The 26,162-nt window shown below is 44.4% G+C and overlaps 1 protein-coding gene across 1 annotated transcript in view; it reads right to left on the bottom strand.

The window, feature by feature from the left end:
* Window positions 1-23,872, bottom strand: part of SFMBT2 (Scm like with four mbt domains 2) — a gene marked incomplete at both ends in the record, with an annotated part of 86,502 nt that extends 62,630 nt beyond the window's left edge. Inside the window, 3 exons of the mRNA XM_082279904.1 lie at window positions 15,991-16,231; window positions 18,934-19,028; window positions 23,767-23,872. Coding sequence (XP_082136030.1) covers window positions 15,991-16,231; window positions 18,934-19,028; window positions 23,767-23,872 — 442 coding nt within the window. The remainder of the gene's footprint in view (window positions 1-15,990; window positions 16,232-18,933; window positions 19,029-23,766) is intronic.
* Window positions 23,873-26,162: the final 2,290 nt, after the last annotated feature.

Below are 26,162 nucleotides of genomic sequence, written 5' to 3'. Positions count from 1 at the left end.
GATAATGGGAAGCGACTCTGCTCTGTCTTGGTGGTGTTACTTATCAATTGCAATCAGATTACACAGATAACAAATAGCAGCAAATTTATCAGCTCCACTTGCACTTGTCACCTCCCTTTGCTTCAGGACTTCACTCAAGTGTGATCAGCACCACCCAGCCTGGAATCACCCAGGCACAACACTGCTCTCCCTCGGGATATGGGAATGGGGGAAGAGGGGAGAGAGATAATCTCTTCCCATCCTTCACTTTGCAGGGATGCAACCAATTCATTCAGCTGGTCCCTCAGCATAACAAGAAGTCACGTGTGGCCATCCAGCCTCAACAGGGTGGAATTCAAGGATGAAGCATTCGGCTGTTTAGAGCCTTTGCCACATATTTATAGCCTAGGTTAATGGTTGGGCTCAATGATCTTGGGAGGTCTTTTCCAACCCAAATGATTCTGCAATTATTTATCTATTTTTAAGATGTTATTACATTGATTTCACCTGGAACACGATTCTGCAACATTGTCACCTCGATTAGTACCAAAACCCACCCTCACTAACACCACCACGAACTGGGAAGGGAATGCAAAAATATCTTCCTGACGTGACCATTTTTCAGTGGGTCACTTATCTGCTCTCTTGTATCTGCAGGCACAAATGAAGGCTGATTATTCTGATTTTGCTACACAATCCAGCGTGGCAAAAATGGGCTGATTTTAGTCTCAGTTACCTGTGTGATAAATTAGGAGAAAACCTGAGGCATAACTACAAAGTCAGAGTGTTTCACCCAGAGCGAGTGGTTTGTGCTCCTCCAAAATTTCTTACCTAAACAGAAACTGCATGCTCCTTAAACACAGCAATAGCACTGCTCTCTGCCCAATTCAATTCTAGGTACAAGCTAACTGAATTTCATTGTTGTCAACAACAGTCTTAGAAACAAATCAGGATTAGCTGACTTTAAATGATCTTGGATGTGTACACAGAGTTCCTGAAAGGCATTTCTGAGAGCCAGGCAATGCCTGGATTTTGAAAACTCTGCACACACCACATAACCATAGGGGTTCCCCCATCATTAGTATCAATGTCCATTAGGGTGATGGCTCACTGTGAAAATGAGCATCCAAACTCTGCAGCTCCTGGCACTTAACCCCAAGCCTCCACGCACATTTCCTGATTATTTTTTCCGTCCGTGTGCATTAAGCACCATGCCCAGGGCTCAGAAGAGATGGATCATGTGCACTGAGAGCTCCCAATCTCCAGACCTAGGAGTCTTAATGAAGGCCCTTTCAAATCAGCAGTTCAAATCGGGGGAAAGAGGGGGGACCTGGTATTGTGATTGTAATTTCTACATCGATTTTTATCCATAGACATAAAAAATTAGTAACAATAAAATTGCAAGAGCGCTGTTATCCAGGGAAAATCAGCATCTTAACCAAAGTGCTCACAAGCAAAACCAGACCACAGAGCTCAGGGTGTGACTGCGTGAGAAGGTTATGAATTCACCCATATGAGACACAAGTACATACACCAGGCTCTCTGCACAAAACTTCACTTAGCAGGCATTTGCACAGTTACTTCCTTCCAAATTGTAGTCTCTCTGCGTGAAAACCAAGAGAATATTTAGTCATCTATGGAGGAAAAGAGATTTGCTGCTGCAGGTAGACAGAAATGCACAGACAAATGTAACAAAGATTGTAAAATCCCGATTTAAAAGTTTTGAAAGCTGTGGGGGAGGATATTTGTGCTGCTTGCCCAGCACCACCCTGGTAAAGCCTTCCTGTAGCAGTCCACAGCTCCTTGTGTACTAGTTCCACACCAAAAATGCAGAAAGAGGAAAAAAAATATGTCTACAAAGCAAAATGCTAAATTCCTAGATAAATCCCCATCCAAGTCAGAATTCCTAACCACAGCCAGAACTATTGCAAGCCAGCCACCAGCTTGGTTCAGACCTGAGTATTTCTGGGCAGCACCAGGCACACACTGGCCCATGCCAACAGCGGGTATGAACTGGGGTCTTTCACATAAAATTGCATTGCCCCAGGTGTCACTGATGCCACAAAGTAGAAGAAAGAAAAGCTGGAGCTTTCCTGAACACCAAACACCCTCCCTTGGCTTGCCTTGGCAACGGACAGAAGAGGCAGCTCCATGCCCTGTGTCTTTGAGATCTCACAGACCAGCCCCAGACAGACTTTGTGGCATAACAACACCTAAAATTTATGGGTCATTCTGTCTGGGGATGTCGCTGCAGAATAAATATCCTGCCCAGGGCTCTGACCTCACACCTCCAAACTCCATCCAATTATCCCCCATGCTAAGTGCCTTTTCTCACTCCCAAACCCCATGGTCGCTTTCTGAAGGGTATTCTTTGGAGACAGCTCCGTAAAACCCAACAAATTTACAGCAGCACAATGTTCTTACATTGCATAAACCAGTTCAACTGCACAATTATGGGGTTTTTTCCCTCCTAGTGCCAACAGACTACAGCAAATATCCACTACAAATAAAGGCATCAAAACATAGAAGACAAATAAAGGGATGTGATGTCCAAGAAATCCCTTCTGATTTTGGGTTTGGACTATTTTTTTCATTTTCTGTACTCTACAGAAAGAGGAAAATGAATGGTGATGATGCTTACAAGTTTAGTATATTGTTTAATACACAACAGAAGAAACACCAACTAAAAAAAAAAAAAAAGGACTGAAGTTTTGGGGGAGTTTTTTTGGAATCATAAAATGGTTTGGAGTGGAAGGGACCTTAGGGATCTTCTTGTTCCAACCCCCTGTTGTGGGCAGGGACACCTTCCACTAGACCAGGTGGCTCAAAGCCCCATCCCACCCTAGACCTGAACATTTCCAGGGATGAAGCAGCCAGAGCTTCTCTGGGCAGTGTGTTCCAAATTTTTTCCAACTTTTTTTTCCACAATAAGTGATTTTAAAGAAAAAAGCAAGCCATTACCAGTTTCAGCCTGAGACCCTCAACACAAAAATGCATCTCAGAGGCAAGAGGCAAAGGGATTCTTTGCTCGAAAACTCTGTTTTCCTTTTCAGGAAAACTCTGAAAACTCTGGGGGAGGCTGGTGCCACTGTGCTTGAGTTAGTGAGGTACAAATAGCAAAGCTGGACTTGTAAGGTCTAATTTAAGGATTTGGCCATGATTCTCAACAAATCTCACTGCTCACACCCAGATGTTGAGACAATAGTGGAAATCTAACCACTCCCATGACCCAGCACACTCCCAAGTTATCATGGAAATAGCAAACAAGCCTCATTCACCACACCACCAACTTCTGACACCCCATGAAGCAGAAACATATGTTTTCAAAAAAAAAAAAAATCATCAAACTCATTTCACAATATACAGCGCATTCTGCAATTAATCACATTTGCAGTGCCAGCTCTTAATGACTGAATCCCGTTTAATCACTCCGGAGCCTCTCGGCTGTGTGATGTGAGCACCACAAATCAGAACCTAGAGGGCCTGATGAACATTCATCATGCATCCTTCCCAAAATTAATGGTACAGTCGAAGCACAGCCAGGCCCCATGAGGTGCTTAACATCCTATGCACAAAATGTAAATTCATAATCATCATCACAACACCATCAAAGAAATACTCCATCAAGGCTCATTTTGTGCTTGCTAAACATGTGTTTTCTTCACTTGGAAACAGAAAAGGGGCTTGAACTATAAATCCCAGGATCAAAAACATCCCCCGAACTTTGAAGAGTTTAAATCTGAATCTGAGATCAACGTGGAACATTATGCAAGGCAACATCTGAAATGAGAATGACAATGTGCTACAGGACCTGAAACGGGAGCAGCTTTTCCACAGTGCTCTAAACTTCCTTTGAATTATAAAACTTTAGCTTCGCCATCAACCTAGGATATTTTGATAGGAGATGATGATGCTCCGGTGAACCCAAATGCCTTCACTGCTAAATCAGGTATTAGTGTAGAGCCACGGTTCATCAAACTGGTTTGTGAGCCCTTAATCTCATCTTCATCATATAATGCTTCAAGGTTTTTTTGGCTTCTTTTTTTCTAAATAAATTTAGATGGTGTACAGGAAGAGGCCTTCCCAACAGATCCACCTGCTGATATCCAGGCTGAAAAGGCCAAGGGCAACAGCAGAATTGCTCAAAGCAAAGCAGGACTCTATGGAAGAGGTCATTTCAGCAGTCAAAATATTCAGGGTGCAGATGCTTCACATGGCCAGGGACTCCTCACTGACTTTCCCAGAGTTGTTTGGCACAGGAGAATTGCAGGATTTCCCCTTCTTTAGGTTCTGTACGCATCGTGGCAGAGCCTCTACAGTAAAACTGGTACAACACATAGCAGGATGGTTTCCTGAATCTGGCAAGGTTTTCCCTGGATATAATTAATCTTCTACATCAACTCCAGCACTTTAGGAAGTAGCTATATTTTTACACCTAAAAACGCTGACTTTCCCCTCATTTCTTCATTCCCAAGTGACAGCATGGGGAAAAAAGCTTTTTTTTAGCTACAAACACAGGAGGTGGATGCTCTGCCTCACAACACAAACCATCAATCAGGAAGGCTTTCAGCATGTCCTTAAGCTTGTTTGTGGGTCTGGTTTCTTTTCTCCTTCTGTGACCGAAATCAAATGGAAGTGAGAGCACACACACAGAGAGATAGAAACAGATTATTTGGGAATTCACAGCAAAACTTTTCCAATGTCACGCAGAAGGGCCAGAATTGACCCAGAATTTGGTATTCTGGGTTAGAAGAATTGATTTTTAAGTGTCATCAGGGAAATGCTTTCTAAGAGCATCCCTTAAACCTCCGCACTGTGTTACGAGCCACCTCCATGGGCTCCAGGAGCATATGGTCTGCTTCAGGAATCCAGCCCCTTCCACGGTGACTGGGAGCCCACATTATCATGCATAATGAAGGAAAAATCAAGTGCAAGTCACAGCTGGCTTGGGATCATGCTGGTGCTTGCATCTGCCACTAGCAGCTTCCCAAATTCACTCCATGCCTGTTCCTCACAAATCCGAGGTGCCCCTGGTGCACCTGAAGGAAAGCTCTGCTGAAGACGTGGCACTGGTCACGTTGGGTTTGTCCTTGGCCTAAAAGAGCTCAGAAAATCCTCCCTCAGCTCAGGACTAAAAGACGTAATTTAATCTTCAAACTGACCAAAAAAGGTCCACCGTAGAAAAGTGTACTTCAACCTTGGCATGCTCTGGATCAAATCCCTTGTGCTACTCACCCTTCCCAGTTCCTATCCAATGCACCAAAAAATCACCTACTTCTCAGATATAAACACCCAAAAGCGTTTCTAACTCAGAATATGAAGGCTATAGGGGTTTTTTTTAAGTCTCCACAGATGTCTCCAATAGAGATTAATTAAATCTGACCATGTTTTACCTATTGTATCATTAACTACCTAAGTCTAGTCTTACAGCTGAGGTGGCATTTCCATTCCAGAACTCCTCTGGGGAAAATTACAGGAGACTAGGGAAGGGAAATTAAATGCAATTATCAGAAGTGACTATTTAAAAATTTCTCAAACTAATAATTTTTAAAGAGTATTTTATTAAAAATGCATTCAGCCAGACATTAATTAAATTAACAATTACAAAAAATGAGTGGTCTGCACCCACTCTTATGCTTTCAGGGTCAATCCTCCCATTTTTCTCTGGTTTCTGGGCTTTTTATCTCCACAGGTTCAGAGCAGATGTCCAAGGACATGATGTGAGTGTGGAAGAACAACTATGCATATTCACTGCTGGATATTCAGGGTGTGGAGACCTCCAGAGTCACAGGCAAGGTGCACAGGTCAGTGATGTTTGCTTGAATAATGAATAGTGACACTGGAGTCTCCTCAACGACAACACACCAAGCCTACAAACAGGGCTGTAATTCTTCTGTTCAATACTGAACAGATTCTCAACTTTTCTGCATTTTTTTTCATATTCACATGGTCTGAACCAAGGGGTTGGATGATGTCAAACACTGGCTCAACACAGAGCAACAGGGTTCTAAAACTTATTCTTTTTTTAGGAGCCTCACTGAGGCTGATTATGAAGTAATTTCCATCTTGGCACTTCAGTGTCTTGGGAGGAGGATTTTGCTGTTTGATTCAGTGGATGCAAGAAGTTTTTTGCAACAACTGTCGATGGGAGATTTTTTCTGAAATGGCCTCAAAGGTACCATCCAAAAATCCACCCTGTTCCACTTGCTGCTACAGAAGGAGGAAATCTCAGGAACCTGAATCTCTACTCACAGAAAACTCTGGTGTCTGCTCACAGCCTTTTCCTGCAGTATTTCCTTGGAAATGCAGCTTCTCATTCACAGTCTCTACCTCACGCTGCAATTACTCCTTTCCTCCCCATCTCTGTTCCTCCAGCACAACCTGCACTAAACATCAGGCCCAAAACCAATGGTTTGGTCACAGTGGAGGCTGCAGAGTTACCTTGCAGACCGTGACCAGAATCATGAGCAACAGAAGGCAAAGCCATGGGGGCTCAACTGCTCACCTCAAGAGCTCCAAGCATCCTGAACAGAGCCTGAGTGCCACTGAAATGAGCTTTCCTTGCAGGAGGTCAGGAGCTGACACAGAAATTGGTTCTGCCAACGTTTTGGGCTGGGTAAGTCAACTGCTGCAGCTCAGCATCATCTGCAAGGAGTTTTGCTGCACCAGTCTTTGCTGAAGTTTAACCCTTTTGCTGTGCAATGGGCTTGAGCTTTGATCTATAGAGAGAATCTCACAAGTTGCCTAATAATGCTACAAAAATAAATGAAACTGAGGTCTGTGTGGGTTTGGACAAGCAAAATTCACTCTGTTTCTAATACAACCCCTCTTCTAATACAAAGCCCTGCTCATATGTAGCAGAAACCTCATGGGACCATACTGCATTCAGCCAAGAGGGATGAATTTCAGTTCCCAAAGTTGCCCACTACAAAATCAACTGGTTCCACAAGGGAAAAAAACGAAACCAAAAACCAAACCACAAAAAAGCCACAACAACAAACCACCCCGCCCCCCACTTTTGCTCCTTCTCATGGCAAAAGTAGCTAAGAAATGCCCCATTCCATGCAAGGTGTGGGGTTGAGAGGGTCCACAGCTCATGCTGAAGCCTCCCCAAAGTTAATTCTACCCCTCCAGTCACCCTTGCATTTATCTCCCTACTGTGTCTCATTGGCTTTTCACTTGCTGGTCCAGCTGAGAAAACATCAACTGCCTTCAGTCCTGCTGTTCCCAAGGAAGAATCAGGTCCCCAAGGTTTTTTTGGAAATTATTGCAAAAGACATGGAACACAGAGCTAACACATACCCTGATTTCCTCCTGGCTATTTGTCATGACAGCCAAGCATAAAGAAACTTCACTAGCACACCCAAGCCCCAACCTTGCCAAGAGCCTGAGCTTGAGGAGAATTTCAATCTCCCTGCATAAACCTCTGACATCCAGTACAGAAGTGTCCAAGCCTCGCTGGCCATATGGGGCCAGACTCCAGAGCAGTTTGGGTCAGTTCTAGTCCTTCAAGCAGCAGCAAACTGAGTGCTGAAGGCTTCCAAAACCCAGAAAAATTCTTCTTGCTTATAATCAGAAATGACCAACACGCTCAAGTGATTTTCCTGCTGGATAACGACCTCAGCTGGAGTCCTGTAACACCCCCAGCTGTGATGGTATAGGATGGATGGCTCCTCAGGCTTTAGGAAAAGGAAAAAGTCAGGACTGTACTCTCTGCCTTGAAAACCCAGATGCAGCATATGGGCAGGATGAAATGAATCATTCTCTGATATTCAAGCATCTTCCAAACAGCGGAACAGGTATCAGGAGAAAACAAACAGAACCGAGTACAGTGCTGTGTACAGAAATGAACTAATATCAAGCTTGACTGAAAAAGTTGATTAAATTAGTTTAATTTAAAAGCCCAAACAAACCCTGAAGGAGGTTCTTTGTTTATTGCTTTTTACCAACAGCACACGTTACAGAAGAAGCACCATGTGGGCATGAAATATTCATTCATTAAATCTTTCATAAAGCTCCACACTATTGGTTTCACTCAGGATATATTTATAACTTGTCAAAGTCCCCGAAAATCACTGCTTTTCTCTCCCCCCCTCCACACTGTTTATAAAAGGATTAGGCTTTCAGTTTTCATTGCAATATCCCTGATCCTCAGCTCTGCTGCTGCTTGTACACAAGGTGCTGCTTCTTTAATCATAACAGGATTCATTGTTCAGCCTTTCCTGCACCGCCCAAAAGGGACCCTTTATGATGCTACAAACCATCCAGCTGCTGTGGGAATGGCAACATCCCTCATTTGTGGAGGAAGGCAGCAGCATGTGGAGATTCAAGTCAGGACAGAGAGTCCACCCAAGCGAGGGAAAAGCAGGCAGAGAGCGGATTCATTTCAGTAGGGCCGTGTCTGAGTCATTGGCTCTCAAACCTCATCCATTGGAGAACCAATTCTTGAACCCTTCCTTGGCTGCCAGCCAACCTCCAGATTAAACCCATGCTCCGAGCTGGGTTAATAACACACTAGAGTAAACAGTGCTGCATTATCCCCAGTGTTAGCTGTAAAACTAAATAATATTCTTTTACAAGGTTTGCTGACTACATGGCTCAGTCCAGTACAGGAACAAGGACAGGCTGTAGTTATAGGTGAAAAGTATTTTCCACCCATAAATCTGAAAAAATCCAGGATTTGCACTGGGGGACAATTGCATCAGTGAAACTGTCAACCCTCTAAGGACTTGCACTGATACCTAACCTAGGTGTAGGCACAATCTGATTTTTCCAAATTATCCTTAGAAATACTCTGCTCTGTGGAAGATGTCCCTGCCCATGGCAGGGAGTGGAATGAGATGAACAGTAAGATCCCTTCAAATCCAACCATTCTTGGATTCTATGATTAAAAAAGCACCCAAACACAGATGCTGAAGAGGCACTTTAGGTGCACTGCAGGGTCCTGAGCAGTTTTGGTTGTCCACAGGCACTGCACACATCCCTGCCTCACTGGACCACAGGCTGTCTGGTCCAGCCTGCTCCTCTTTCCCTTCCTCCATCTGTTTGTGAGCATAAATAAATATAAATACAGCATAAGCAGTTGTCCCTGGAAACTAGGATTGCAGGGCATGTTTCTGCTGAAACGGCTTCTTACTGGAAAATTAGGTTTTGATTAAAGTGCATTTCTTTTCTTGCTTTTAATAAACAGAGCCTACTTCATGTGCAAGCTCTGGGCTTTCTTTTTTTTCACTGGAAAAGTAAACAATCTTGCACGGTTTCAATTTTTCAAATGCCTGATCCCCAGCAAGGGCTGGGTTCCCCAGGCACAAGTGCATCTCGGGGCATCAAGGAGAAGAATGTCAAGACGACTGCACAAGGAGAGGCCAAAAACCTCCTGAGACAAAGTCTAACCCAGGCAAAAGGGCAAGGAGGGACCAGCACCCACTTCTGGGGTGCTGAGTCTGCAGCAGCTCAAGACAGTTTTTTGGATGTTTAATCCCAAAAACAGCCATCTTGATGTTTTTGAGGGGAAAAACGCTGACTTTTTCCCAAAGGAAAATATTGGTGAATACAAAGCAGTGGCTTTGAATTTACAGTTTTGTGAAGGGGAAAAAGGAACTTTTCTAAGGCATTTCCACCAGATACTCAAGAGAAGCACAAAGAGTGACCCCAGATGATGAGAGTTGGCCTCGGGGAAAACTTTCCCCTTAGCAGAGAGCCAAGAGTGGCCAAAGGCAACGTACCTGAGCCACAGGGCCACTGCAGAGCCAAGGCTGGGAATCTTGTGGTAGGTGTGCTCCTAAGCACCACCTCTACAGCACTCCCAAAAACCTTTAAACAAAAAGACCTGTGTTTAACCAAACATTGTTTTTTCCCCTCAATTTCCTCCATCACTCACAGCGGTCCCAGCCAGAGCCAGAGCAGTGCACACCTCGTGTTTCCTACTCAGGAAGTGTTTTTTTTGTCTGAGTTTCACAACTGAAACATCAGGATAAATAATTTACTCCCCACTCCACCTAATAAACCAGCGAGCATCTCATCCCTGCAAGGTTCTCTGCAGTTATGCCTCTAGACCTAAAAAACAGTATTAAAAGGAAAATCAAAACAGAAAATGTTGACCTCAAGCCCAGCAAACCTGGAGATGATCAAAACCCTCTGCATTTGATGAAGCCTATGCCTCAAACTTCTTGCAAAGCCTGACCCACTGGCCAGGCTGTGTCACATTTACACAGTAGCTCAACAATTAATCACATTCCCAAAAGACACGTGGGGGCCTGTTATGCTCAGTTTACCCCAAAAGGGCCTCACTTGGCAATATTAAGTCTTTTGAAAGTAACTAAAGCCAGCAGCACATGCAAAAGATTTGCAGTTTCACACAACAGTGAAAAGACCATTTTCCCTATCAAGACAACATTACCCTGATGCCACATGAGCCACGGGCTAACTCTTGAATTTTCACATCCCAGACTGAGGAATCTGAGTCACGCCAAGGAAGGGAAGGAAAAACTACTGAGGGTGCTGTAATCAAAGTATGTTTTCCTCAGGAGCAAGCCTGCAAGGGGCTACAAGAGGCTGGGGGAAAATGCCAAGCCATGACATGCTCCAGTGACTTCCAGCTCCTGGAAACTCCTAAGATACACCAGAGTCAACTGACTTGACTCCTACCACAGCAAATTTCAGCCAAAGCCAGCATTTTTACCTCCTCTCCTCCCCTTTGCCGTCATCAGGAGAGCTAAGGAAAAAAAAAAAGCTATTTTTTTATATGCTTGTTAAGTATAATCTGCTAAATGTTCTATGCCAATGCATAAAGCTACCTACTATGCTAATAGAATATTTAATTGACATTTATTTGCTGACTAGTTATTTATGCTAACGTCACCCCTGCATAATTAATAGTCTGCTAAAGTCGACTTGAAAAGCACACATAAAACACTGTACTAGGAGTCATTTGCAGCATTTAAAATAAAGAAATCCTGCCATCTATTTACATTAGGTTAGTCTAAGCTCGGATTTGATGGAATAACAGGATAAAGATTGGGCAGAGATTTTAAAAAACAGCCCTGGATACTGCTTTAGAAACATCCACAGTCTTTGACAGTGCAACCTGCCAAAGAAGATTTCCGAGTTTCATTTTACTTGGCTTGAGGGCCCAGTTCTTAGCTGATGTAAAACAGCGTAAGCTCAGTGAATGCCTACTTATTTTCTCCAGCCTCAAGCTCTTAGGAAGTAATATTTCAGGTGAAAGAGCTAAACTGGGGCCAGATCTGCTCTCCATACAGGTAAAAAAGCAAAAGGAGAAGTCCACCCTGCCCATCTGATCCCTCCACCTGCACTGTAAGTACAGACTTGCAGGCGCACACAATTTAATTTTTACTTCCTCTGGGATGAGATTACCAGGGAAAAGCTGCCTTCATTAAAAAAAAAATATCCATGACTGTATTTTCTGAAAGAGAAGTTTTGAACACCCTCATCCATTGTCAGAAACATTATCTCTGATCTCTGTGTCCCTCTTTTATGAAGCCTATGGACAAGCTTTGCAGTCACAAGGGAGCTCCAATAAAGATGCTGAAAGCCAAAGGCATGGGTCACATCACCACCACCATGAGCTTTGACCCTCAAAAAAGCCTTCTGTGTGCCTTGGGGGAACACCAAATCCACACCTGCAACACAGCAGTCCATCTTCTGGCCATTCAGAATCCATTCAGAGTCATCATGCTGTAAATTTTGACAAGGCCAACCAGATCCATTTCTCCCCTCCTTTATACCAGTGACCCCAAAGAGCAGGATTTTGCTCTGTGATAAATTCAGATGATAATATATAAAACCAATCAAACAAAAAAAAGCAGTAAGTTGTCACTTGAAGACAACTCAATTTGCCATGACACAAGTTTTAGCTCCCTTTTCAACCATATCCTGCCCAGAATCTGACCCAGCACTTGGAATGACAGTGAAATTTCCCTCCTTTGGCCCAGATCTGGTATAGGAGCTAATCTCACCTGAGAGCCACATGAAAACCTGTCTCAAATAGTGACCAAATAATGGTGTTTGCCTTCACAGAAAGCCTGGGCAGCCAAAATGCTTTAAGTCTACCCCTCTTAATGGTATATTTGATTGGTTCAACTTTATAAAGCTCAACACCATGAAAGAGAAGGTTATTTCACCCCAGGATCAGACTTCAGAACTTTAATCCCCCTTGTATTGATGCAACAGGAAAGTAAAAGCTGCTTTCCTACACAGAATCACAGAGTGATTGATCATCTTGGTCACCAAGCCCAGGTAGGGCCAGCGTTCAGAGGTTTTCCCATCCGCACCAGTCCACTGTAAAAGCAAAGTATAGACCTGGTTCTCTCCCTGCTGTGTTTCTTTCCATCTCCAGCCTCCCAGTCTGCATGGCAAGCAGACTCCAGCTCACAGATCTGCACACAGAAATGCCCTGTTTGAATTTCCATCTGTCAATAACATTAAAGCAAAGCCACTGCTGCAATTACAAGTGTACACAACAATCCTGTCGTCCGGTGTCTTCAGCTCATCCCAGGATGCATTAAAACAGTGCCAGGAGAGACTGGGCTCTGTTGGCTCAGCTGTAAATCTGCAATCTGTACAAAAACCCCCGAGTGTCAATCACAGGACGTCCCTGCTCTTTCACGATGCATAATTTAGCTACTACACTTGTCAGGTTCTCCACGCCGCTCCTGCACCCGATGGCGGATGTGTCCATGAACTCAACTGTCATCAACAGAGGAAAACAGCACATGGAAATGAACAGGCTAAAAGAGGAGAGACACCTCTGCTCCTTTCACTAGTCAGGAAAGTTTAGTTAGGCTTAAATTTTTAATGCTCAACGGGTAAAACATCCCACGGGATCAAGGATGTCGACAAACAACTGCACTTTGCTGAGGAGGAAGGCAGTGTTTGATTGAGACAAAGAGGGGATAATTGCTGTCCCTGTTTCTATGCAGGCTGATATAATGGGGAAATTTTAACTAAACAATGGAAAATCTACCTTACATCCCACCCTTACAGTGCAGGAAACAAAGCCTCCCACACCATCACTGCCCTGCCACTGCCAGCGGACTCTGAAGCAGGTTGTTCTTCCTCATATGAATTACAATTGCTGAAGGGCCCTGTCAGAAAGGATGAAAATTTCGCACTCAGCTACATCAGGCAGTAGTTACCCACTGCTTACACCACAGTTAATATGCAATAAAGAAGAAATCTCTGTCCCAGGACGTGACATTAGAGCTGATCAGTGCCAAAGCTACAGACCATAAGGACAGCTTCACACTTGCCTCAGCTAGTTCATGAATAAACATCCAATTCATTCAAATGAGTTCTATATTAACTAATTTAAATAATTTTCATTTTGCTTTGAATGGTAAACAGATCTATTCTGCCAGGATAGTTGAGTTTGCAATTCAAATTACACACCGATTTGTAATGAGAAAAATATAATTAATGGCAAAGCTTGAAGTAACTACAATTTTATTCCTTTGATTTCCTGCGGAGGAGGGGGTTGGAGGGTGAAGCTCACAGGCACACGTGCACTCGCACCATCCTGCCACAAACCAAGACATTTTACTGCCACCTCAGGTATTCCTATCTAGTGACTGCACCAACACGTCAAGGGAGGACAGAACACGACTCGACATTTTACTCACAGGCCACAGGCACCATGATGCAACACACACGTCACCCCATAAATAACGGAGCAGCAGTCAGTAAATTAATCGGCTTCCTCCGATTTGGATCATAAACAACAATTATTTGGCAGCCGCCTCTTAAAAGCTCTGTGTGTGCTGGACTTTAAATCAAGTTCTATCGATCTGCTGAACTGAACCGGCCCATTTTGTTGCATCTCTCTCCCATCTAATGAAATTCTTTGTGCCATCACTCTGCCATTCTTGTCTGGCATCACATTTATGAGAGGAGCACTGATCAGTCCAACCTGACTCGTACAGAGCATCGTCCCAGCGCTGTCATTCTGGCTGTTAAACTAGCCCATTCTGGCAACTCTGCTTTTTAACCAAAGCCTTCAGCTCCTGATTAAAATCACAGCCTAATGACAGATAACCAGCCCTGGCCATGCTGTTTGCATGCTCTGGTCAACAGATACACTTCTTGTAATTAAGATGTGCAGAAATGATCCCTTCAGAAATGGGTCCATGCAATTTAAAGCTGGTTTTTGTTTCTCCCACAGGTCTGACAACAAAATAAGGAGCAGTGCAATGCTCTAGAGGTTTAAAAAAATCTCCACAGAGTTCACAGAGAAGATCAGGTTCTCTTTTACCAACGCATAGATCCTATGATTCTGTAAGTCCTGAAGGTTCAGATCCTCTTGGGCATTTTAGATGCCTCATTCCAAAATACGAGCCAAGCTTTTAAATGCTTAAATCTCTTTTGAAATAACAAATCATGCATTTAATTTATTCTTTCTGAGAATTATACTATGACATATTCAACAAAGTTTATTCACTGAAAATGGGGGGGGGGGAGGGAACAAAAAAAAGAACCCAACAGGGCAGTTGCCCAAATTCAAGACCCTGGTGTACAGTTACATCACCCACCAGAGGAGAAGGGATGTAGGACACTGCACACTTGCAGTCACTCAAGCAAGGCAATTCCCACAGAGCGGCCACGACCCAAAGGGCAAATTCCAACAAATCCAGGAGAAGCACTTGCCTCCGGTTATAAGGGAATTGTTATTTTCTATTATGACATTCAGGAAGTTCTCTTACCCCCCTGACCCTCACATTTTGAGATTTAGTCTGCAGCACTGTACACCTTTCTGGTAATGCTGATTGTAATCCACATAACAAAACGTAGTTTAAGAGGCCAATAAAATAAAATACCTCACCCCCTCTCACATCAGCTTGATTTACTGGTGCTAAACCAAGAGATTTCTCAGCCGTATTTATCTTCAAGACTTCTTTTTTTTCTTTTAAACAATCAATCTTGTGTTTATTCAAGATACACAGACCAGAACAAAAACGTAAGTTTAGCTCAGAGTTGGGCATATGCAAGGCAGGAATGTCAGCTTTGATTCAAAGACTGTGTCTACAGCTCACTTCAGGGGGAAATCAGGGAACACTTACTCCAGGAGAAATCCCACGTGGCACACAGCTGGCACATGCACTGTTTCCAATGGCTACACGTAGCAGAAAGGGAAAGAGTAACTTCAGCAGCAGATCCCTTAAATGAGACTTTTCTTAAATGTATGCACAAGCTGGAGGCTGAATACTCATCTCTTCTTCCCTTAATCCAGAATAAATGGGGTATATGGCAGGAATGCTTAGGAGCAACACTGACAATATGTCTCTGCTTGGAGCGATGTAGTAGCAAGGATACACCACAGCTGCTCTGTTGATGTACACAGCCTATATATATATATATATACACACACACACATATATATATATTCTTATACACTGGGGATTAAACTGTATCATAAACAAACTGCTCCACATGGGCCACTCAGGAACCTACAATGCTTCCATTCAGCTTTTGTGCACCTAAGAGCTGCCAATCAGGACATGTCCTAACCAGTAAGAACCAAATTCTGCTATCTTTAATCACGTGGATCTGTCACTGGAATTAAAAGCTGCTGGAGTCTGGTGGTGGAAGGTTTTAAACTTTCAGGGCAAAACACTTTGAGTGCAAAGTCAGCTTCTGATTTCAGTTACACCCAAACTGATCTTGCTTATTTTAGTTTGTTCTCACTCTTGAATTTCACCCCTCCTTTCTACCAGAACAGGACGGTTTTCTCCCTAAGTGAAAATCACAACATTACAGTTCAGCAGCAAGAAGACAGCTCCCTGTGGAAGTGCCTTCTGTTGTTACCAACTAGGGCAAAAATGCCTTTGCTGGAGGCTGACTGGCAAACTGAATCCTGTGGGGACATGACCCTGCCCACATCACCCAACACCAGCTGAAGACCTGGAGTGCCCATTCCAGACCAACCAGAAATCCAGAGATGAACTCACAGCCCAATAGCAGAGCACAACCCTAGAGCAGAAACCAGGCAGAACTCACCATCTGGAGGCATCAGGACCTTGTTGTTCTGCGTGCACCAGCCCACGGGGTGCAGGTCTGCTGTCATCACATCACACCAGAAGTCTGCCCTGCGGTCGTCTCCGTAGCCACAGTAACGGAGCAGCAGGAGCTGCCCACAGGTGGTGATGATCGTAGCCACCCAATACGTGTCTGGATTGCTCTTGCTGGCCACTTCTAATTTCATCCCTGGCTGGAAACTGCTTTGAAGGCTGATTTCAACCTTGCAAAATGAGAAAGGCATGGTGTTACCTTTTCTGCTTTGCAGGGAGACCCCACCCCGCCCAGAAATGCTGCCCTGGGATAGGACATGAGCTGACGGTGTCTCAATCCAACCACCTCCTTCTCCATCTGTCTGGGCAGTTCCATTCCTGCTTCACCAGCACATATGCCATCATGCAAGTCCCACAGGTCCCAAAGTGCAGGAGTGATACCTTCAGGTGTACTACATCCAGGAGAGGACTGGCACCCATCCTCACTCCCTGAATCTCACTAATGCCTGGGATACAGTCAGCGTAACTCAAACCAGCTTTCATTTCCCACTGCACAGCTCCATCAGGCAAACCACAGGACACATGCAAGGTAAAAAGGCAGGTATGAAGCACCTCTAGGAGTTAAGCCCAACCACAATAATTAGTCACATAACACTGAAACACCTCTAGAGGCTTGACAAGCATCAAGGGCTGAATGCTGCACCAGGCAGACCAAGGAGGGGATTTCCACTGCACCCATCCTCACCAGCTCAAGCCTCAGCTAATTCCCTCTCCCAGCACCCTGGTAATTGAGGTATGACCTGTCACTGAAAGAAGTAAATAGTCTGGGTCACTTCCATTTATCTCAGCAGTGGCAGGTCACCTTTAACTTGCTTCAGGACACTGGAGATGCCAGTGCATCTCTTTTGGGACACTGCTGATGAACACCAGGGCCTGCTCCAGCATAACCTATGTCCCAAGGACCAGTGGGATGCCTCTAGCTGTTGTTGATAAGGAAGAGGTGGATGGCAGTTCACTGGACAGGTGCCAGCCTTGTCTTCACAAAACCATCCAAAATGTAACCTGTTACTCCCTAGATGTTTAAGGACAGCTTCTTACAGGTTTGTTTGAACTTTACCTGCTACTGAAACCAGAGGGATTTAAATCTGGGTAAGCCTGTCTCTGACTGACTTCCAATTGAAATGGCAGGTTAAAATTACTCTTTTACTCACAAAGATAAATATAACATGGTCTACTTGGTCAACGGAGGATTTCACAGACAGGGAGATGCCAAGCTGCTGAGAAAACACTCCTCTGGCAAGTGACCAGCAATCCCTCACTCATCCAACTCCAGCTTCTGACCCAATGGCTGCCCAGCCAAACCCATTTATCATTTGCAGGTGGCAGAATTCTATGCACCTTTCCTTGTGTGGGCATTTCCAGCAGCATCAATGCCCAGAGTCACGAAAGAGCTGAAAGGGACCTCTGGAGATGGTCTAAGACTGAAGGTGGTCTGTGACATTCACTGCTTTACTTAGTGCTAAGACAGGATCTTGGTGATGCTCAGGGTCCTCATAAATAATCCAGGGTACAGACTGGCCCAAATTCCAGTAAAAACTGGATCTCCTGGCCTCCTCCCAGTACAGACTGGCAGCTGCAGCTCAAAGCACCTGAGCCTGATGACTGAAGAGTGTGATTCATTTGTAGTTTTTCTCCCTGTGGTCACCATAACACCAACATGGTGCTCTGGAGGCAAGGGACTTGTGACTGGAAATCACATCAAGAGCGGAATCAGAGAGATAAGATAATCTTTCTCTGACAACTTTCAGGTTCCTGGCCAGATTTTTGAGGATCAAGTTTCAGACTGTGAAGCACAGTCACCAAGGACTGTCGCCAGCACCAACCTGTCCCACGCTGACATTCCCAGGATTGAGGTGCTGTGAGACACTGCAGTCAGCAGGATCAGCAGGAGGAGCTGGACATCTCCACACAACTGAAGACATCCTTAAGGGCTTCATGAAGGACAAAACTTTCTACTTTGGGCCTGGAGCAGAAATCTGGGACAAGATGCTCTGTCCAGACAGCTGCTGGATGAAGAATAAACTCCATAATAAGCATTGCCCTGTAACTCTCCAGTATAGAGAATTATGGTCCTTCACCCTGCAGTACTCCACTGTTGTTAAAATGAAAGCAAAATAGGGAATGGAGGACTGTGCTGGTAGACAAAAGAGAGGCTATTCCATCCCTGCAGCTCCTTAGCCCTACAAAATAAGCCACAAAATCACTTGGAAGAAAAAGATGAGCTCCAGAGATCATCAAAGATGAGGACCTGATGATCTCCAGAGGTCTCTTCCAATGCTGCTTGTGCTGGATCTGTGCACAGACCTGTCACTACCACAGCTGTCCGTATGCTCCATGTTCACCCAGGAAAAGCACCACCTGCCCAACTCCCTGCTTCCCACACTTTGAGAAAGCATCTCCAGGCACAAGGCTGAGAGATGGTTTCCTAAGAGCCACACTGAACTCTAGAGCTGAGTGACTCTGCCAGTCAGTAAATCAGGCATTAAAAGGACCTTTGGAGAAATAAGAAACTCTTGTGACATCAATCTCTACAGGCTGGCATGGACAACAATGAATGTAGAGGGGAAAATAGGTGAAGAGAAAAAAATGAGTGCACTATAAGGAGAGCAACCTAAGCCCTCAAAAATGGAAAATTTGATGGGAAGAGAGAGGATAAGGGAGTGGCACAGACACAGAGCTCCAAGCTATGATTGCAAACACCCCAAGGTGACCTAACACCACCTTGAGAGCTATTCCCATTCAGGTTGTCACATGTGTGGAGGGATAGTTTCTCCCCAAAATGGTCAGACTCCACTCCAGTTCTCCAGGGAGCCCCTGAAAACCAGAAGAGGGAACATGTACAACACCCACAAGGCTCAGAGGAAGCACGTACGTGTTTGAAGGAGGTGTGGGGAGCAGCACTGGCTCCTGTTTCCTCCAGGAACTCATCCCAGTTGAAGTCTGTGTCCTCAATGCTGGAGCCCTCATCTGCTCAAAAGCAAAAAAATTTAAAAATTAAAAAAAAAAAACCAAAAAAACAACCAAACGAGAGAAAGAGAAGCAGCTTAAAGCACAGCCAAAGAAGGCAAAAGTTGTGTCAAAGAGTTCAGGGTGAGAATAGCAACCAGTATAAACATCAACAGAAGGCAAAACAGAAAGCTTGCTGTAAGGATCTGTGTTTTGACCAGCTCTTATTATGCTTTCAGCAGACTCTGGGGCTTTAGCAGCCAACACTGACACCAGCGATGACTTTGCTTCCATGGCAGTGGGGGCACAAAAACTGTCATACACTGCAACAGGCACTCGTGCTCTTTTATTTTGCATTTGATGACTCTCTGGCTGCGAGGGAGGTGGCTGCCTGCCCACTGTCACTGAGGTGCCATGTCCTTGTGCCCTCCAAGTGGCTCACCCAGCACCGTCAATTACAGCAGAGCCCCAGTGATAAATCAGAAGATGCTTCTGTTGGCTGAGCAGTGTGTAGACCAAACACCCCAATCCTTGGGGTGAGGGAGACCCATTTTCACTCCTGCCATCCTTTTTCTCCTTCCTCAGCATTGCTCCACCCATAAATCTCAGATAAACCCCCCCTGCCTCCCTCTTCCCCCAAGACTACAGCTGCTTTTCCCCAAACCCCCCAACACACCTCACTAGACCCCTACAGCCTTCTTGCTCCCTGCTCCCCTTCAGATTTGGGACTCTGCACTCTCTCTTGCCCAGCCACACTACTGCCCCACACAATCCCTCCCCACAGGAAGGGCTTGACATGACCACTCTTTCTTTTCTTTCTTTATAACCACGCTGAGCAGAGCCAAGGCCCCAAACCATCACAGAAACGCACACAGCAATAATTAAAAATAAATCTTATTTCACTTACAGAAAATCAGCCAAATCTGATCGCTTTCATTTTGTTCCCAAGCAATCTTGCAAGCCCAGTTTCATCCCCAGAGCAAAAATATTTACAGTCTAGCAATGAGCTCTTTGCAATAAGCATTTATCAGGCAAACTCTCAGAGACCCTTTACCTGCCCAAACATTCATCAGCGTGGTCATGATGTAATTAAAGTGACTCATGACAAACTGAATTAAGAACCCTCCCCAGACAGTTTTATGAAGAAAAAGGCAGGGTTAATTTATTGCAATTATTGCTACAGGTCTCCAGCTTCCAGGACCAGAGAAAATTATGTTGTGCAAGGGGAATCTCTCATTATTAAAAGGGGAAGACTCAGTTTTTATTTGCTGCCTGTGGCACCAGACCCACGTAGGTGAGGGGGGGAAAAGGGGATCAGAAGAGGCTTTTTGAGACAGAGCTGTTGGAGGGTAAAGATCTGTCTGGGAATTCAAAGCTGAGCTGTCAACACTGTTAAACACTTGCACACTGCTGCATCAAGTCTGACTCCTTGCCCTAAACTCAAATAATCCTCTTAAATATGGAGATGTAAATCAACATTTACTTCAGTGATAAAGAGGCTATCAGCTGACTCTTCAACTCAGCAAGAAATAACCCAACTCCATGATTACAATCCAAAACCAGACAAATTCAACGCAGAATAAAGAATGGGCTTCGTTTTCATTTTTGCAGTCCCTGCAAAAAACCTTGAGGCACAGAAGCTGGCTCTACTTGAGATATCTGACCCAGAATGAGGGCTTTGTTCAACCTTGACTGAATGATAAGCCACAACTTAACCACAAGGTAGGAGCTTGGTGGAAAAATTCTGTATCGTGCAGGCAGGCAATTTAGATGAACAGGGATATTTTTCAGCCTTCATGCCTGCAACCCTGCAGAGTTAATGTTACAGAGAAGAGCTGGGTGCAGAGATTTCAAAGGCTGGGCCTCTAAAACCAAGTCTGTTAGTCCATCAGTAGATGGGCACATATGATTATCCATTCCAGGCTTAAAAGTGCTTAACTTTTTACTCTGAGCACAACCAACCCCCATCCCACCAAAAGTCAGAAGCACCTGACATGAAAAGCTAAAAGTGCATCATCCCCTCTGCCTCATCGCTCCCTGTTCCCACACCCATCTGTGTCTGTGGAGTTGGGGATGGGCTGCTCTACAACCCCAAGGGCATCTCCACCTCAGGACATGGACAGGAGATTTGGAACAGGCTGCCCAGGGCAGGGGTGGAGTCGCCAGCCCTGGGGGGATTTAAAAGACACACAGATGTGGCACTCGGGGACACGGTTTAGTGGTGACCTTGGCAGTGCTGGGGGAGTGGCTGGACTCAAAGCTCTTAGAGGTCTTTTCCAACCTAAATAATTCTGTGATTCTATGACTTCCAGGTCAGCCCTGGGCTCTCCTCTGTCCTGCTCAAACACTTCCATTTCAGAGTAGGCGTCCTTTCCCTCAGCCCAGGATGCTCTCTGTGTACTCTCAATCTTTATTCCTGTTTTTGCTCTAATCTCCTTTGTGAGCCAAGCCCTCCTTCAGCATGTCTCCTTTTCTCCAGTCTTCCTCAGCAATCTTATGGGAAAGATTCATTCCACAGAGCAGTGGGAGCAGAGGTTTTTAGTCTGTTCAGTGCCTAATCTCCAGCCCTTGCAAGGAGCAATGTCTCCAGGGGTCGAAGTCATCTCCAGAATTTGGCAAAACTTTTCAATAAATATAAATAGGTGCTAGTTATGGATGCATGAAGTCCTGCTGTGCTTCATAACCTTATTAACCCTGACCTACTCTGCCACAGGCCAGCATAGAGATATTTGCTGGCAGCTTCTTTCACATGCTGTCCAGCAAAACTCTCAACAGCACCTGTTCAACAAAATATCACCCAGATCTCTCCTTTCTAAACCCAAATAAAGAGGCTGCAAGGCCAGCAGGTGAGGCAGAGTGAGAGCTGCAGCCTTCCCTCCCTGTCAGCTCATTCCTCTCTGACACATCACCAGCCTGGCTCCTCTACCGTGTTTTATCTGCAGACTTTATCAGGAAATTACTTTTACAAGGTCCGTAAAAATAATGTCAGAGTACTCATTTATCACAGCATCAGTGGTTTATTTTGCTTCATTTCACCACAACGAATTTTGAAGGGACTGTATGTTTTCAAAACGGTTTTTTAATGGACTTTGTTCCCTGCTGGAATTCTGGCAGGAGAGCATCCAGAGCAGGCAGAGAGTGGCACTGGGATGAGACAAGCCCGAAGGACCCAACACCACCTACACCTGCAACAGGGCTGCACACAAATCTCCTCATCCATCAGAAAAACCCAACAGCTGAGGAGCACAGGACCCCCTGAGAGGTGATAAATCTGGCATTAAACCTATTTTACATATCAGCTCCCTTTCCAATTATTGGTACTTAGGTCCAGAGCTTTTTCTTAATGAAGGAGTCAAGGCTGGCTGGTTTACAATACAGTGATGTATAAACAAGCCCAGGATGGCAAATAAAATCAACAAGTCATTATCTGCGAGCCTCTCAATGGCTTTAAAGTGCTCATGCATTGACACCATAAAAATGCAACTGTTCCAGCTGTTAACAGCCCCCTGGGATGTTCAGCTATGGAAAAAAAGGGGATAAAATACCCAAATTCTGTGGCTCCAGAAACACAAGTTTGTTTTTTTTTTCCCAAGCTTCACTGTAGGAGAAAGTATTTAAGGCAAATTGCTTAAATATCCTATTTATAGCAGCTAGATACACATACATGACTTTTTGAGTGAATAGAACACTGAAGTGCTCACAGACGAGGGGTGGGGACAAGGAGACACACAGACACCTGATCAACCACAAATGGCCTCGAAAGAGCCATCAAAATCTTTATCCTCACAGAAATTTAGGCATTGCAGGCCAGTTTCTCCTCATTCCCAAAAAAATGTCTATGGGTGGCCAATTGAACCTCATCTTAGAGGCTCCCATCTCTCTTCCACAGATTAAAACAGATCCGGGGTGACTGTATCACCCTGGACATGTCCACGCTGGAAATCCAAAGACCTGGTGTCCAAGGGAACAGGAAAATCACTTAGCTGCTACAATAAGTGCAGAAACTGAAGGCTGGGTGACCAAATTTCTGTCATGCTGAGGGAGAAGCAGGGAAAAGCTTGGCATCAGAAAGAAAGTAGGTTAGGTCTAGCCAGACTGTACTTTTTCATCATATGACATGGTCTCCTCCTGTTAAGGCTGGATATGGGAAGTTAAAGCACCTAATTCCATCAGAAATCATCAGAATGTAGCATCCACTTTTCTGTATCTATCACAGAATGAACAAATTTAGCACAGCAAATCTGCAGCTTCGGGAGCCCCTCCCAGAACACTACAAAGCATCCAGTCATGAGCACAAGGACAACATGTGACCAGCTCTCCTCTGGCTGGTCTAGTTTTCGTGAAGCCCCCTCACCTGAAGCACTCTGAAAAATAGTGAAGGAAATGAGGGGGAAGGTCAAAACAGAAGAGAAATGCTGTAATTTCTGAATGGTTGTTTCGTCGCTCTTAACCACAAAACTTCAACGTAATAAAAAACGGTGGGGAAGCTGGGAGAACACAATATGATGCCTTGAGAAAAGTTTTCCATGGCTTTTTGTTTAAATTTTGAATAGCTGATACATATTGTCAAAGAGACCTCGAAGAAGAAAAGCTCCTGTTTCCCACCAATCGCAGGACGCAGTCGAATCCCTAAGACTGTAAAAGGGTTTGGAGCTGTACAACCATTCCCAACGCCTCCCTGGCTGCATGGCTGTCCCCACCTCTACCTGTGATGAGCTGCAGCAGTGACAAGGACTCGTGGAGGGCAAGGGGAGCTCACCTGAATCAAACTGCTCCCCATCACCATTGGCTGGGCTGGGATCCTGCTCTGGGGAGAGGTGCTGGGTCTCTCTCATGCTGGCAATGAAGGATGCCCTTGTCTCCATCGCTCAGAGGAAGAGGCTTTGCCTTCCTAATTCATCTTGCAGCAAGGAGGACAAGCTAAAGGAAAAATAAAGAAAGCAATGAGTGATTTATTTTACACCAACCCATTCCCTCAGCCTTTCCCAATGGTACTCATGTCATCCCATCTGGATACAGTTGGAATAAAAGATCTTAAATGCCTTTTCCAGACTAAAAAATTCCATGACTCTCTGATGGTGACCCTTCCATCCTGCTCTTGTCTCCAAGCTGAAGCTGGGGGTGGATGAAAACCACAAAAAAGGACCATAGTGGCAATAATATCAACAGCAACAATAATGAAATAAACAGTATTCAGAGGCTTCACATCTCCAAGTTCCCTCCAGCTCCCAATGCCACCAACAGAGACAGAAGGATCAGCCCACAAGGCAGCACAACCCATGGTAAAAAACCAAACAAATAAAAAAAGGCAAGAACCAGCTCCACCATCTTCCACCCATTTCAGCCCCTGATTTCCAGCTTTTTGATGGCTAACACTGTGGGAGGTATCTCACTCCATAAATATTCAAACTTCCAAATGGGGAGATTTGGGATAATGAAACAGAGGAAACACTGAAGCAAAAATACTCATGAGAGACTGAAGTAACTCTAAAAAATAAAACTGAGCATGCAAAATGCAGATACCCTCATGAAATAGTGCTAGATGCAATTGTTTATTGAATTTAGACTGACCTAAGATAACTACCAGTTTTAACATGCAGGGCAGCAAATACTAACTCATTTTAAATTGGGTTATGTCAGCAGAGGAGATTCTTCTAGAAGGAATGACCAGAGTAAATTCAAAGTGGAATAAAAACACACAGAAATTAAAAATTATATGAGAAAGGGCATCCAGGCTGACCAGATTTTGCATCAGACACCAGACTAAATGAGAACTGCATTTCCAGCCCCAGTAAGCCACCAGACAAGCAATACCCCGAGATACACCTTTAGAAGTAGATTAAAAAGAACTCCAAAGTGAGCTTTTCAGTAAAACTCTGAGATGCCAATGAGTAACGAGATGTCAAAGGACGACTGAAAAAGAGAAACCAAGAGCTGGGGTTATGGGCACAGAGGGAACCAGCTTCTCACACAAGATATGCTAAAGCAAAGACAGGCAGTAGGGAAGGTGTGTGTCCAGAATATCTGATGGGGAGGACTGGTCCTGCTTGTTAGAGGAGCCTCCAAATCCTGCAGGACAGAGAGGACTGTGCTGGCAGCACCCATGCCAAATGCTCTGCAAAATGTGTGACTAAAAGTAGGAAAGAAGTTTACTGCCAGAAGCCAGGCAAAGCAGGGTGTAATAAGATTGTAAAAATATATGGGATTTTTTTCAACTTTTACTACTCTGGAGGCATATTCTAGAAGACTAGATATGATGGTTATAAAATAGAAAGGAGGAGAGTGTTCTGTCATGGATTTCTCACTCCCAGTTTTTAAGGCATCCACAATGGCAATTTAAAAGAAGAAACAGAGATGTGTGAGCAGTTATAGCAGAAGCAAAAAAGACGAGGAGCATGTCAAGTGTTTGATATCCATTAACTGGACCACAGTGGGACTGTCTGCTGGAGCAATCACAGCTGCAATTAAACCCTGCAAAAACCACGGGTGTTTCACAGAAAAATCACTGGTGGAAGCAAATTACCAAGGCAGGTGACTTGACCCCCCACTGAAGGTTGTTCAGGCAAAGTTAGAAATTCATGTTCCCCACCCCAAAGGAACCTGCTAATGAAAGATAAAAAAGTATTTTTAAAAAGAAAGATCATAAACCAGCTCAGAGCAATATGGTTGTTGGTCTCTTCACAAAATGCTCTTTGAACTTTCAGTTATCCATAAATACGACCCTTTTCCCACTGCCACTACAGCACTTCATCTTTATTCTTTGTTGACATGAGACTTGCTAATGAATTAAGTGTATTATAGACTCCGAGTGTTCTGAGTGCAGCTAACCTCAGAACATACACATCACTCATCCCCAGTGTATATTAAGTTTCAATTAACCATGAAACTAGAAGCAGTCAGTTTACTGAAAGCCAAAAAAACCCCACTTCTCCTTTGGTAGAGAACACTTCCATAAATATCATTAATAATAAATTAGTTAAGTATCAGGATTTTACATCAGGCTTGTTAAATGTGACAGGAGGGGAGATGCCAGCTGAAGATGAACCTTGGGTGGACATGGCTGTTTTCATTTTTGCGTGGGACCACAGAAGGATGGAAGGTAACCCAGGTCTACCAAAAAAATTCAAAGAACAGAGAGAAACAAAGAGATCAATT

The sequence above is a fragment of the Coloeus monedula genome (assembly GCF_965178545.1).
Source record: "Coloeus monedula genome assembly, chromosome: 4".
Classification (NCBI taxonomy): Eukaryota; Metazoa; Chordata; class Aves; order Passeriformes; family Corvidae; genus Coloeus; species Coloeus monedula.
This window is presented reverse-complemented; position numbering and strand designations above follow the sequence as displayed.